Here is a 14,454-nt window from a genome sequence, read left to right as displayed (position 1 = left end):
GGGGCTCTGAGCAACCTGGTCTGGTTGAAGATGTCCTTGCTCACTGCAGGAGGGTTGGACTAGATGACCTTGAAAGGTCCCTTCTCACCCAAACCAGTCTGTGATTCTGTGAAAACCCACATGTGGCATCATGGCCCTGCTGACACAGCTGGCTCTAGGAACACGTATTTCCAGCAGCCTGAAGCCATCATCCCCCCTCCGAGCCCCCTGGGACCAGCAGGACACAGGCTGTTCCCCCGAAGGCAAAGCCACCGTCCGGTTCCGCCACGACAGGGGAGGGCAGAACCACTCGACTTCGCTGAGGTAGATGAGGAACGAGCACTCGGTGCCGTCCACGCCAAAGAACGCATAGCAGGGGTCGGAGGTCCACCTGGCCCTCATCCACTGTGGGGAGCAAAGAAACACGTGGGGCTCATTCTCCAGCCAGGAGGGGATGTGGCAGCCCTACGAGCTGCCTCACGAGCTGCCTCTGCTATGGGCAACCTCTGTTCTCCATCACCCTTCTCTAGCTGGGAGCTATAACAAAGGGCTGGGGGTGGATAAAGGTGTGCGAAGCAGGGTGCACCCAGCACCAGTGCCAGTGTTTGCCCACCCAGTGCCTCCAGGGCACACGGGGCAGAGGAAGAGCCACAAGGTTTACTGGAGGCTCCCTGGGTTTCTATCACGGTCCCAGCACCAACACATGCCCTCCCTGGGGGCACAGCCATTAATCCCTGGGAAATGATATGCTACAGGGTTCTCTTCTCATTTGCTGTGCTGGGGAACGAGCTGAGCTGCTGATCTTGTGGCCCCTGGCACAGCAGGGCAAGGAGACAGATCCACCAGCAGTTCCTGAGGATGAATTCCCATGAAGGAGAATAACCAGTGACTGGAGCACCAATTTATCATCCCTCACAACAGCTCTTGCCAGCCTCTTCCTAATTCAACTACAAAAACAAATCTACTGGGGAGACAGGTCACCATGTCCGATATGTAAAACACAGCAATCACCTGGACAGGAGATCAAATTATAGCCTTCCACAATTAAATTACATTCCAAATTTACTCAAATGGTGGAAGGAAAGGATGCCGAGCACCAGGGGAAGAGGAACATACAACCCCCTGCTATAATTTTTAGAAACCCTTCAACATCTTTTCAGGGAGGTTTGGCCCTGCAGAAGCCTGAGCTTGAAGCAGAAGGCTGGGAAGGGGAGGGAAGAGGGAGATGTTTTTAATTAGTTCATGTAAATATGCTCTCTGACAAAGCAATCATGCTCCAGGCCAATTGCCAGGCTGCACTGAGGTGTAAAGAGCAGGCTGGGTCAGGCAGGACATCCTGTTTGAGATGGAGGTCCTGGCTACCTTTACAAGATGCTCTTCTGTGCGATGCTGAGATTATTCCCCAGACACGAGCTGATGCTCCAGATATTTAAAGACGATGCGACAGTGCTTTCTCCTCACCGCGCTTCTGCCCTCAAACACAGAAGCTGCAGGCAGGGAGGGCTGTGGGCAGAGGTGGGTGCAGGGGGCTGATCCTGCTGCTGCCTGCACACCTCTGGGCACCGCGGCTTCAGTGCTGCGTTCGACTAAAACTGAAGGTTTGTGCCTTATTACTGGGGGGAAACGGTCACAATCATACAGCAAAGGCTCCCAGAGGAGGTTGGACACCTCCCTGGTGTTTTCTCCTCACAGTACAGCCGTGCTTGGCTCTCCACATCTTTGGCTCTGCTCCTGCTTCTGCAACAGGCTGCACCTTTCATGTTTTAAAGCAAACAGGATTATTCTGGAGAGCATCCCCCTCCCCACTGCCCTTCCCAGCTCAGCCCCCAGGGTCTCTGCTTTGTGCCCTTCCCAGCAGCTTCCACCCCAGGTCAAGATCCTCTCCCAGACAGGGAACCCCGACTCACCTCCACTTTGCCAGCGCAGTCAGGGTACTTGGGGTCCCTGGGCACCTCGCACTGGTCCCTCCTGCCTTCCACCACTGCAGAGAGACAATTTGGGCATGGGGAGAGCTGACACATGCTGGCAGAGCAGCTAGAAATGCTGGGAGTGGATGGGATGGGGTTTCCAGACCCTGAGCACATTCATCGGCACCACGACTGGGCCAGCCAACAGCCCCATCCCGCTTGATGGAGCAGGACACCAAGATGTGAAGCATCTTCCCCAAGGTCAGGGAGGAAACAGAGGAAACCCCCCAGCCCTGCTTCAATGCCAAGAATGTGTTCCCCTTTCCTAAATCTCAGCAGGTCTCTTTGTAGCACCTCCCTGCTGCCCTCAGCCTTGTCCAGACCCCAGGTCCCACCTATCCAAGCTCCTGTTAATCAGCCATAAGCACGCTGCAGGATCTAGGTAGCACTTGACACAGCCTTTACGCTGCAAACTCGCAACAAAAATAGTCCTGCTGGGCTGTTGAGAGAAGACTCAGCCCCTGGGATCAGCCCCAGGATAAGGCACAAAGGTGGCTAAAAAGGTAACAGGATCTTTTCTTCCTCTGTGTTTGGATTAATAAAAGACATCACCCCTCCCACAAGCCCTCCTTTGCCTATACCTGAAAGAGTAAGAGGTGGAAGAGGCAACAGAAGCATCTTCTAATTGATGATGCCAGCCCAAACCCCAGGAACATGCAGCCATGTGGAGAAACATCTGGAGAGCCCAGCTGCCCTCCCACCACTGCCAACTTGGGATGGCAATGTCCCTCCTGGCACTGGATCCCAGCCCCTGGGCTTTGGATCCAAACTGCCACATTTTCCTATCCAGGTGTTTGTGCTGGCACTGCTCCTCATCTTTAATTCTACATTTAATTCTGTGGCATTTATTTCTGACAGCAATTCAGACATGTCACCATTTGTCCCCCTTGCAGGCATGAGTTTCCCAGGTCTTGCTCCTCTGCAGACTGATCTCCCCAACTCTCAAGTCCTCCTGGGCCAAGTGAGGCAACGCTTTTAGGAGAACATTAATGCTGTCAGAGGCCACAGAGGGTGGTTCCCTAGGTAGCCTCCTGCACAGACACTGAGGTGCTGGAGCGTGTCCAGAGATGTGCAACAGAGCTGGGGAAGGGTCTGGAGCACAAGTGTGATGAGTTCATGGCTGAGAGAACTGGGGGTGTTGAGGCTGAGGGGAGACCTTCTGGCTCTGTCCAAGTCCCTGCAAGGAGGGTGGAGAGAGGTGGGGGTGGGTCTGTTCAACCAAGGACCAAGGGACAGGACAAGAGGAAATGGGCTCCAGTTGTGGCCAGGGCAGTTGAGATGGGATGTGAGGAAGAATTTCTTTGCTGAAAGGGTTCTGAGGCATTGGAAGGGGTTGCCCAGGGCAGTGGTGGAGTCCCCATCCCTGGAGGGATTGAAGAGTCGTGTAGACATAGTGCTGAGGGACTTGTCAGTGTGAGGTTAATGATTTGACCTGATGATCTTAAAGGGCTTTTCCAACCAAAACAATTCTCTGATTCTATAATTCTCCTTTTCCTGGCCATAATAGTAAGGTGAGAGCCCTGGAAACCCCTGAGAAGGCTCAGACTACACTCAGGATTTCCTCTCCCTCAGAGAAATGGTCTGACCCTGTGCTGCATCCACATAGAGTTGGACACAAACAGCCCTAGGAGGTTTGGCAAAGAGCTTCAGGTGCCCCACTTGGCCCTGCAGACAGGACTGAGTTGGGTAATCCCAGATCAGTATCCATTCCTCTGCATTTTTACCAAACTTTTCATGCTAGGCTTGGCTGGATCTCCCCACTGCAACTGCATAAGACATAGAAGGAACCTCCAGGGAAGGGATGGACACTCACCTTTCCCATTCAGGATGCTGTTCCGGAGAATCTGATCTACTTTTATTGCGATGTCTGAGACGTTTTGAGCTATAGCTTGGATCCTCTCCATCAACCCAGCTGCTGGCTGGAACCTGGGAAAAAAAACAAACAAACCCTGACAACTTGATATCCCCTCAGTGGTGGCACCCAGGGGTGCTTATAGCAAACTCAGCATCCTTGGAAGCTGCCAACAGGTTGAACTTAGCTCCAGGATGCAACATGGGAACACTTGGTCCAGTGTGCACCAGGCAAAGAACTCAATGCTTTCCAAGAGGTTTGATTAAAGACCTGTGTAAATCAGTATTTTGCCATTTTTTTGCAGTGTGCTGATAAACACAGCTACACCTGCACATTTTACATGGGGAAATATTAAATAGGCTGGAAAATACTGCTTTTCTTAACTCAGATGTGCTATGTTTGAAAATCCCCTGCTGTGATTATTGGCCTTGCAGTGCATGTAGGAAGCTGTGTTGGGGAAAAAAAAAAAAAAAGGGAGAAAAACATTAAAAATACAGAGAAAGGAAGGAAAAACCAGAGGAGGGCTGAGGAAGCTTGTGGACCTGGAGCAGACTGCAGACAGATGCAAAACACACAGGACACGTGGATGCCCTGAGTCAGCTCATCCACCAAAGATGTAGGTGAGTGGATTTCCAGGTTCCCCAGTGAGGGCTGTGTGGGGACAGGATGCCGGGGTCGAGTTGGGTATCACAGCCCCAGCAAAGCCCACAGGCACCTTCTCACCAAGGCTTGAGATCAGATTCCACCAGTTTGAACAGCTGCCTACGCCGTTTATCGAATGTAACCTCGCAATCAATACAGCCCTGGGTAAACAGCACCGTTACACTCATCTACACAACACACTGCGCAGAGGGAGCGACAGAGCCCTGTAAAGAGGTCGGTGTCAATTAAAACCTGTGTAATATATGAAAGGGGAAGAGAACTCAATCCATCAGCAGCAGTGCTCTGCCAGGCTTGACGAGGAGCAAGCTCTCCACCTCCAACACCTTGCCTGCCATTTCCACCGCAAACAACCACCACGTCTCGACGAGCGCAGTTATCACAGTCAATAATTTCTCCTTCTGCAGCATCTGGGTCATAAGTTTTTCCTCCTGTTGCTGCCGAGATCATTATAATACAAGGAAATGTCATAAGTAGTGAGCAAAACCAAAAGAGCTGCCTTGAATACTCTTGGCACAAAAAACACGTGCTGATGTCAGGTCCTTCCCGGCCAAGTTTTATGTTTGTTCTCCAGCAGATCAGTGAACCCAAAGGTTGGGATTTAAAGTACCTGTGTCCTCAAGGCTGAAAAAAAAATCCTAGCTTTATGAACCAATACTGCTTCGGTTGTTGACTTTAAGTCCATTCAATAGCAGTGAGTAGCCCACATTTTTCCTTCTGGCATGGGTTTATGACCATCAATATTCAGCCTGCGTACCTCCACAGGGAGCCACATATCTTAGGCTTTTAAGAAATAATAATTAAATGCAGAGGACACCATTGCCCCCAAGTAACTTTCAACCTTTGCAGAGAATAAACCCCAGGGATCCTGCCAGCTACCGTAACCACCGCAGCAGGGGGGTTGCTCATGAGGCCCTGGCAAATATGGGCACAAAAATGACCTGTAATGAGCTCAGCTTGTCAGCACAGCTCCAAGGAGATGAAATGCTCCTGGTCTGAGGGCTGCACAGCTCAGCCAGCCCTGAAAGCTCACAAACCCCCCAGTTCTGCAAACCTTTTTCCATCAGCAAGCAGCCATCAGACCACGCAGGTGACACACAAACGCTCAGTAAAAAGGGAACAGCTGGGATGGGCAGTTTAGGAGCAAACCTCACATGGATGCAGTGAATTTAGAGCCAGAGAGCTCAGCCTCCTGCTCCAACAAGACAGGAACGTTGGCTTGGTGGAGATGCTCCTCAGGTTTCTCCATCACCCATAGCAAGGAGAGAGGACAAGCACAGCTGCAGTTGCCCTGCTCTCACACTTCTCAGCACCTAGATTAGCCCACCCTCCAACTTTTGCCTCCTCCCAGAAGCTACCCCAGTTCTCACTTGGGTCTGAACCCGCTACCAAACACCCAAGTAACTCGGCAAATCTCAAAAGTCAACAGCAACCTCAGTCCCCATCTCCTCTCTGATGACCTCCAGACCTCAGCTCAGCCAGGGCTGAGCACTGGGCACCCACAAACATGTTCTAACAAAAATTAGGATTGTTATCCTAAATAAAAGGCTTCCAGCCTCACAGCCAGCTCAAGTCCTGCTGGAGCTCAAGCCACTGCGGCAGTTTCCACCAAGTGATGGCACCTATGCCAGCTTGCTCAGCTCTTGTAAGCTACAGCTGCTCCTCAAACACAAAGATTTCAACTCAGAGCCCTCTGATGTGAAATGTGTGTCTGATCATCACACTCAGACAGCACTTCCAGTGCTCACAAACAAGACAGCCGCGTCGCACGGGCTCCACGAGGCTTCCCCTGAAACACAGAGAGTCACTGCAAAGTGACACAAAAAGCGTCCACCGTGGTTCTTGGCATATATTAAGATGGAAAAATGGTAGAAAATGTCCTTCCAAAATAAGGAACCAGGCTCAAATCTCCCACCACTTGCATGCTAATCACCCTTACTTGTCAAATGAGTTTTCTCCAAATCCCTGTGACTTTGAGCGAGAGATTTCATGCTCGGGGTGAAGAGCCATGCTCCATGGCAGGGGCACCGATGGGCCCCGGTGTTGGCACTAAGGTGGGCAGTGCTGAGTCAGCCCCCCCGGTGTGTTTATCTGCTGGGCAACAAGGCTATCTATCACCTGAGCAGCAAATTTCATTTACCCTATTAAAGAGATGACAAGAAGGTGAAGCGTAAGTGACAGCACCTGTCATTATAGTGATTTGTCACCCGGGCAGAGGACAAGAAAATAAGACATTTAAAAACAAAACCTCAAATGCAAAAAGGTTTTCAGGAGCTCGGCAGAATTTGTTGTCTTACTCTTAGTACCTGGAGACACTGGGAAGGACGAGGTAAGTGACAGCTAAGCAGAAGGGGAGTATCTCCAGCCCAGCTGGGACAGCAGCACAGCCCCCACCAGCCCAGCAGAATGAGGAACTCACTTCCAGAGCTACCACTGCACAGGGAGCAGAAACTGGCTTTTTTTTTTTTTTTTTTTTGCTTTTTTTTCTTTTTCTTTTTTTTTTTCTCCCCATCCTCTTTGTTGCTTTTTAAATTTTTCAATAGCAACAATATAAATGCCACCAAAATGTGCTGGGGCTGTGCCAGCTATTGAAACTATAGTAAATTACTATGGGTTTTCTAGAAGAAATTTTTCCCTGGAATCTTAAAACCGTTTACTACAGCAAATACAGTACTTTTACTTCTAACCATCAATATTGATTTTGTCTTTATTATTTTCAGATTTATATTTCCCCATGTTGATTAAGATTCAGATCACACTGTGCCTTATAATGCACTGTATACAGTATTCATCTCCTTTCAAAAACTGCTATTAAGATGTATTTTTCCCCACTGGCAGATCATTTGCCATATAATATAGCCGGAGGTTGCATTTCCCTTTACTTTTTTATGCATTAATTTGGTTGCCTTCACTTTGTCTCTTGTCCCCAACCCCACAGCAGCAGCTCAGATTCAGCCTGTTTATCCCTTTACAAGGCACTGTATTTTTATTGCCTTTTATAAAAGTGGCATTATGAAAAGATGAATCTCTTTCTATTTGTGTGTTGTCTTCATAATACAAGCCCTAAACATATTTGCTTGCTCATTCGATATTTCTTGCTATTAACTGGTGAAAGCAGTGACGTTGGGAAGATCGATACAGATGGAGAAAAGCAGATGTTTTGAAGATAATACATCAACAAATGCACAAAGCAGTTTACCAAAGGATTTGAACTTACTCATTACAATGGCTGCACTGCCATTTGCATCTTTAAAGATTTTTAATTTTTTTTTATTTATTTTTTTTTTCCCCAAAGACCCAAGAAAGAGCAGAAAGCAGCTGGGAAGGGTGCCCAGGGCTGGTGCTGGGCTCTCACTGCTTCCCTATTCCAGGGACACAAATCAACCCCCAATGTCCAGCCCCACGACAGCCTCACTCACCAGGACAGGGAACCAAAATCCCGGAGGCAGCACTGATGGATAACCCTTCCCAGCAAGGGGAAAAGGGCCTTCCCATCCTCCTGGCTCCTGCTGCAGCTTGTGAGGTGTTGCCCATTCAAATAGTTGGGGTATCTCCTGAAGAAACCAACTCTAAGGCATCTCACCCTATGGGCTCAGGCTCCTCTCTCCCCATCCACCCACCCACCCCAGGGGGACAAGTCAGGGTCACCCAACAGTCACCAGGGAACAAGCTGAGGGGTCCTTAAGGACGTGGGGGGAAGCCCTTGTCCAAGTGCTGGGCAACTGAAAAAAGGAGATTTAAATCTCTGAGAAGACAGAGCAATTAAGAGCTTTGCTCCTTTGGCTTAAGAGAATCCAGATAAACCTCATCAATGCTGGAGGCCAAACTTTTTGAGGGGGGTCTGTGCCCTTGTGTGCATCCCCACATCCCCTCCGAGGAGGTGGCTTGCACCTGAAAGAGAGCAAGGACAGGAACACGGACATGAGGGGGTTACCAGGCAGCTGACACTCTCCCTAAAATTTGGGTGACTGTCCCCTGACACCAAGGCTCACAACGGGGGGAGCAGCAGGAGAAGACAGCGGTGGCTGGAGGGTGCCTCGCTGTTCAGGCTCTGCTACATGTTCTGTGTTTATTTGACTTGTAATCCTGGTTTTAATCCTCCTGACTCTGGTGCTGGAGCTATTACCCTAAGCCTGGATAAACAGCCTTGCCTCGGTTTGAGCTCATGGTCCGTGCAGTGGTGGGAGGCAGGAGAAGAGCCGAGCCCCCCCCTGGTGCTGTGGTGGGGAGCGTGGAAAGGCTCAGAGCCCTGGGGAGCAGAGCAAAGCCCAAAGCCCTGGTTGCTCTCCGCTTGGTAGAAATCTCTAGCAACATTAAGGGGAAAAAAAGAGTTCTGGGGCTGAGGGATGGGTCCCACTGCTTCACTACCCCCAGCGCAGGCAATGCCAGGTCATTCAGCTCCTCGGTGCCATTCCCGACGTCAAACAAGGACAGGGACACTGGATCTGCCTTTGCAGCCTCCCCAGGAGCCACGCACGAGAAGGCCCACACCACTGATGAGTGGTTTTATGCTTGGGCAGCTCCAGACAGTCAACTGAATAAAAATTGTAAAAGAAATCAAAATATTTTTTAAAAATCATAAACCAGCATATGCTTCCAATATAATTCTTGGTACCTCTGCATAGTGCAATCTTTCCCATTACTTCTCAGGGCTGAGACAAACAGCTCGGTCTCCCCTCCAAGAACACCTGAATAAAGACCTGAGCTCACTCTGGCCACGTTTGTGCTCATGGGGAACTCACCCTGGGCAAATATCCCAGAGGATGTGCTTCAAGAGAGGAACGTTCCTTGGAAACTCACCCAAAGCAAATACGGATGCTGCACGGGCAGAGCCCTGCCTGAACTCCTTCAAGTTACGTAATAAATCACATCATAAGTACTGGAGCATTTCACTCACTGAAGCACTTCCATTTATTTTAATTTCAGTTTACTGTGGGTGAAGTTTCTCACACAAATGCATTTAGGGGACCAGACCCTGAGCTCATCCAAACCCCGTGGCTGCACACCTCAGGGGAGGATGCTGCCATCTTAAAGAGCTGCCAATAAATTTAATTAAAAAAATAAATATAATGACAACCAACTTTCCAATCAAAGCCGGTATCTCGCCAGCATCAGGAGAACTTGCCAGCAAAGTATAACCAAGATTGTTAATTAAAATATTTTATGAATGCTATAAAGTGCTCCGAACTCCTTCCCAAGCAGCACATCAAGCTGAAGCCACAAACCCAAACCTTTGCTTTCCTCCTGACTTGCAGCACTGAGCCGAGCCACATGCCCAGGCAGCAGCGGGCTTTAATTATGAGAACACGAGGGGTGACAGACAGGAGGGTTATGGGATCAGTCACGTTGATGTACGGTCATCTTCACTCGACCGGGGCATAAATCGCATCTATTTACCTACATGCTGGAGCAGCCTGACGTGAAAAGGCACTTTCAGTGATGGCAGAGACAGTGCCAACCTCGGCAGTCTCGACTGAGAGGGATCTGCCCAAAAGTGACACCAAAAAGACCCAGTTTTGACCACGATCCCCAGGGCAGGGGATGCCCTGGGTGAGATGCTCTCCTCAGCCCGTGCTTTTCTACAGCCCTCAGCCTCACATTTGCTTTGACAGCACTGCTCCACTTCATTTTGGAAGGGTTATTTTGGCAACCTGTGATTCCACCATCAGCATGACATCCTCCCCAACAACACCCCCCTCCATCGTGCCCCTACCCCCAGCTGTGAAGCCTCCGAGCCCGTCCCTCCGGAGCGGACTGCTTGCTCCCAGCTGCTCCCAAATCAGGGACAACAGACAGCAGGTTAACGGGATCTGATTTTCCTCACAGGGTAAATCACATACACAACCTGGGCAAAGGCATCCTGGTGCCATGCTCCTGCCCACCCCACACCACCACTGCCAGCTCCCAGCGCTGCTCTGAAGCCCTGGGCTCTGCGGGCACTGGGTGCCAAGGGCTTTCCCTCTGCAAGTCACCCCAGATGACACAAACAATCCCAGCACAGAAACACCAGCCACAGCACTCTGCCTCTGTGGGTTAACGCATCAAGAAGCCCCATTTGCAAAGCCCTGTGATAAAACAGCCCCCGGCGTATCAATGTTTTGGGTTGGAAAGGCACAAAATCAACAGAAAGCAAAGCCTATCACAGAATTAGGTTCAGTAAATTGAGCTGGAGGTGCTGGGGGAGGCACAAGCCTGGGAGCAGGAGGGCATGAGCGACCTGGGCACACATGGGCACCTCTACCCCCACCACGCTGGTGATGCCCATCACCCTCCAGCTGCAGGGCTCTCCCAAGGAGACCAGAGCCCCTCGGGCAAGGTGAGGGCACATGGATGGCTCCTGCTCCCCTGGCCACCCTGCTAGTGGTACACAGCCACCTCTCCACTCTGCCTTAGAGGGAATAGCCATTTATCTCAGGTGCTGGGAATGAATTTCCCCCTGCATCTCCTCCCCTGACCCTGATGAAGACCCCAGAAGTGAGGGGTCCTCACGATGCCCTACGCTGTACCCATCCTCTCCAAGCTAACACTGAAAGCACCAGGACCAGGCTGGAGGTGTCCACAGGAGCCAGCAAGAAACAGATCATCACCTCTGCTGGGATGAAACAGCGCATGGAACCCATGAGGAAAGAAGAGCACAGGGAAGGAAGAGTCCCAGGGTGCCAGGCTCTCCTGCCAGCCACATCCCTGATGCTGCTCCCAGGGCTGAGCTCTGCTCAGCAAAACAACCACGCAGCAAAGCTGGGCTGGATGGCAGGACAGGTCTGACCTTCCCTGCGGGCTGCTTTGGGGCTCTGCCCATTCCAGACAGCTTTCACATCAGGTAGCATCAGCCTCAACTTGCAGATGCCCTCGCTGAGCCCCACAGTGTGCCAGGGAGATGATGCACAGAGGGGTCCAAGCCCGCTCCGGGCTCACCTGGATACCAGGGGACCGTGGCATCTGGCAGCGATTTCACTAAGGCCACCTTATCAATGGTGGCAATTCAGGAATTAATAGAGCCAGGCTGGCAGGATGCAGGAACATCACCCATTTAGTGTCATATTGTGAGACTTTTAATTACTGGGGGAACATGGAGTCATGTAATAATTACAAGAACAAATACTTAAAAGTGTGTGGAAATTAACTGAGCCTTGGCAGTAATTAAGCTTGAAGATTAATCAGTCGTTAGCAAATAACACCCTTTGCAGGCTAACTGCTATGTGGGGAAGAAGGATGACGGGGACGTCAGCGCTGCAGAGCCCAGCCTTCCCCTCTGCCCCCATCCCACGGGCTTGGGGTGGACAGGGGCAGCCCAGCTCCTGGACAAGGGCTTCTCCGAGCCCCAATGCTGTCAGGTTATGGTGCCAGCTTGGGTCAGCCACTTCAGACCCCCTTCCTCCCTCCCATGCACTTTCCAGCAGGGAATCAACACTTCCACTGCAAACTAATATTTCCCTTGCCCAGTAAATAGCTCTCCAGGAGGTTTCCATAAGTACTTCTAATTTCCTTCCCCTCTGCTGATTTATGAGGGTTGCATTCAATTAAGAGCAGTATTGATTTTCCTGCAGCTGGCTGGCAGACTGCTCGCCCTCCTTAGGGAGCCCATCACTTCCCTTCGCAACACGGGCAGGGTGCAGGACCAGGGGCACAGCAGGCTGGTTCACAGGTGCAGCTTTTGTCCCTTTACTCCAGTGTGACATCCCACAAAAGCCCTGGGCAGCTCTTCTGAGGAGGACATTGGACAACTGGGTTTTCCAAGAGTCCTATCTAAGGGGCTGGAGGACTACATATATAGTTAGAACAAGTCCAGAGGAGGTCACAAGGATGATCCGAGGGCTGGAGCAGCTCTGCTGTGAGGACAGGCTGAGAGAGTTGGGGCTGTTCAGCCTGGAGAAGAGAAGGCTCCAGAAGAGCTTCTAGTGACTTCCCGGTACCTGAAGGGGCTACAAGAAAGGTGGGGAGGGACTTTTCATAAGGGCAGTTAGTGATAGAACAAGGGGAAATGGGTTTAAATTGGCAGAGGGGAGATTTAGATGAGATATGAGAAAGAAGTTCTTCACTGTGAGAGTGGTGAGACACTGGAACAGGTTGCCCAGAGAAGCTGTGGCTGCTCCTCCCTGGAAGTGTTCAAGGCCAGGCTGGATGAGGCTTTGAGCAACCTGGTCTAGTGGAAGGTGTCCCTGCTGATGGCAGGGGGGTTGGGACTGGATGAGCTTTAAGGTCCCTTCCAACCCAAACCATTCTATGATTCTATGAATCTGTAGAATATTCAATCAAACAGCACCTATGGAGCAAGAAAGATCTTGGAGCAACTTTTGGCCACATAAAGCTGCCTGCTTCAGCAGCTGGGAGGTTTCCCAAGGCAGGTCATTAATTACACCCCATATTTTGTGTATATGTGCCAATTCTTCTTTGCACATTCCAAGGGGAAAAGCCACCTCTACCCTCCTTGGAGCTGTGTTGGAGGGGGACGGTGCTCACAGGCTATTCCATAAAGCCCACCAAAGCCTTCATCTGCTTCTTCTTCGTTGGGGCTCTGCAAACACAGGCCCTCCCAATTTCATCAGAAATCCCGTGTTAAGCAGGAGAGCACTTTGTAAAAGCAAGAATTAATCCACTTTTGTGCAGGTGGAATTGCAAAGCCCACGCTCGCGGCTCTGCTGAACACGGAAGGAGATGAAGGCATCTGCCATGCTAACCAGAGCCGCTTTAAAGAATGAAATCCCTTTGAAATTAGCACCCTTTAATTGTATTATCTTTTGCTGACGGCTTCAAGTCGGTCACTGGAGATCAAAGAGACACAGACAGGGAGGGAAGGCGGAAAAAAGCCCTTGGTGGAGTCCCAGCGTCCTAATAACGAGCAGCACCAGGCGTCTCCGTGGCCATGGGGCTGATCTGGGTTCAGGAGCCACCGCTCAGTCCTGGTGCAGCCGGTGCTGCCCGTTCCCCCCTCGGCACAGGGGGTCCCCAGGGGCTGCAGCTGGTTACCCCAAAAGGGACGGGGACCTCGGCACCCTCACTCCACAGGGTCCCAGCCCAGTTTTTGCACCAGCTGCTGTTCATTCCCCCCAGGGATGCTCCAGGCAGCTCTGGAGAGAGTCTATCAGAGCAGTGGGGTCAGCTTGGAGCCAGGCTCTGCTCGGAGCAGGGTGGCAGACGGGGTGCATTGGCTCTGCACCCTTCCAGCTGCCTCGTGCACTCCGCAAAGGAGGGCAGGGACTGGGACAAGCCAAAAAAGGACACTACAGATGAGGGAGCAGAGATGGAGCCGCTCAAACCCACTGAGACCCAGCAGAGCTGTAACACTTCCAACACATCTGTGAGCACAGACCTTGGGCAAACCCAGGGGCTGCAGGGAAGGAGAGGAAACGCTTAGCAAGTGTTTGCAAACGCTGCCAGTGCTTCATTACAGACCATCACAGCTAAAAATCCACCCACAAGAAACACCCTCTCCCCTTCCCCCTCGCGAAGGTTCCTTCATCTCGAGATGCTCTGCCCTATGACCAAACCCTGATCTTCAGAGGGTAGGTGAGAACAAGGAGATGACACAGATGGGTTTTAATGCAGGATTAATTGAAGGGACCAGAATGCACTTAAGGGGTAATTTATAATTTATAATCAGCAAAAGGCAATAAACTAGTTATTTTATATTCCTGAAAATTAAGACATCTGTAATCTCAACTGCTCAAACCCATCTCAGCACATACACAACACTGTGGCTGTTTTGATGTGCTGGGTCCATAACCTCCCATCCCCTCTGGTCTCTCCAAGTGATGGCCCTGGAGTCACCAGCCACACGGCAGATCTGAAACGCGAGATCCCCATCTGCAGCAATTGCTGCCAGTTCACATAAATGCTTTTTACGTTTATCGCTCGGCTGCTGGTGTACAGAAATTACCATCACCTGAAAGTACTGGTTCTTTTAAAATGTGATCAGCCAAGAAAATCATCAAATGTGAGTGAGCGCCTGGCTGTAATAGTCCTGCCTATTCCTCTCTGGGATTACTGTTGTCCTCC

General features: G+C 50.8%; 1 protein-coding gene across 1 annotated transcript in view; it reads right to left on the bottom strand.

Moving 5' to 3' along the window:
- LOC104522199 (alpha-1,6-mannosylglycoprotein 6-beta-N-acetylglucosaminyltransferase B-like) overlaps positions 1–14,454 on the bottom strand; it is a gene marked incomplete at both ends in the record, with an annotated part of 37,083 nt that overhangs the window by 1,619 nt on the left and 21,010 nt on the right. The window contains 3 exons of the mRNA XM_010164427.1: positions 226–384; positions 1,887–1,960; positions 3,760–3,872. Coding sequence (XP_010162729.1) covers positions 226–384; positions 1,887–1,960; positions 3,760–3,872 — 346 coding nt within the window. The remainder of the gene's footprint in view (positions 1–225; positions 385–1,886; positions 1,961–3,759; positions 3,873–14,454) is intronic.

Source organism: Antrostomus carolinensis, unplaced genomic scaffold (genome assembly GCF_000700745.2).
Source record: "Antrostomus carolinensis isolate BGI_N321 unplaced genomic scaffold, ASM70074v2 scaffold14740, whole genome shotgun sequence".
NCBI lineage: Eukaryota > Metazoa > Chordata > Aves > Caprimulgiformes > Caprimulgidae > Antrostomus > Antrostomus carolinensis.
The sequence above is the reverse complement of the archived record's forward strand: the minus strand, read 5'-3'. Positions and strand labels throughout refer to the sequence as shown.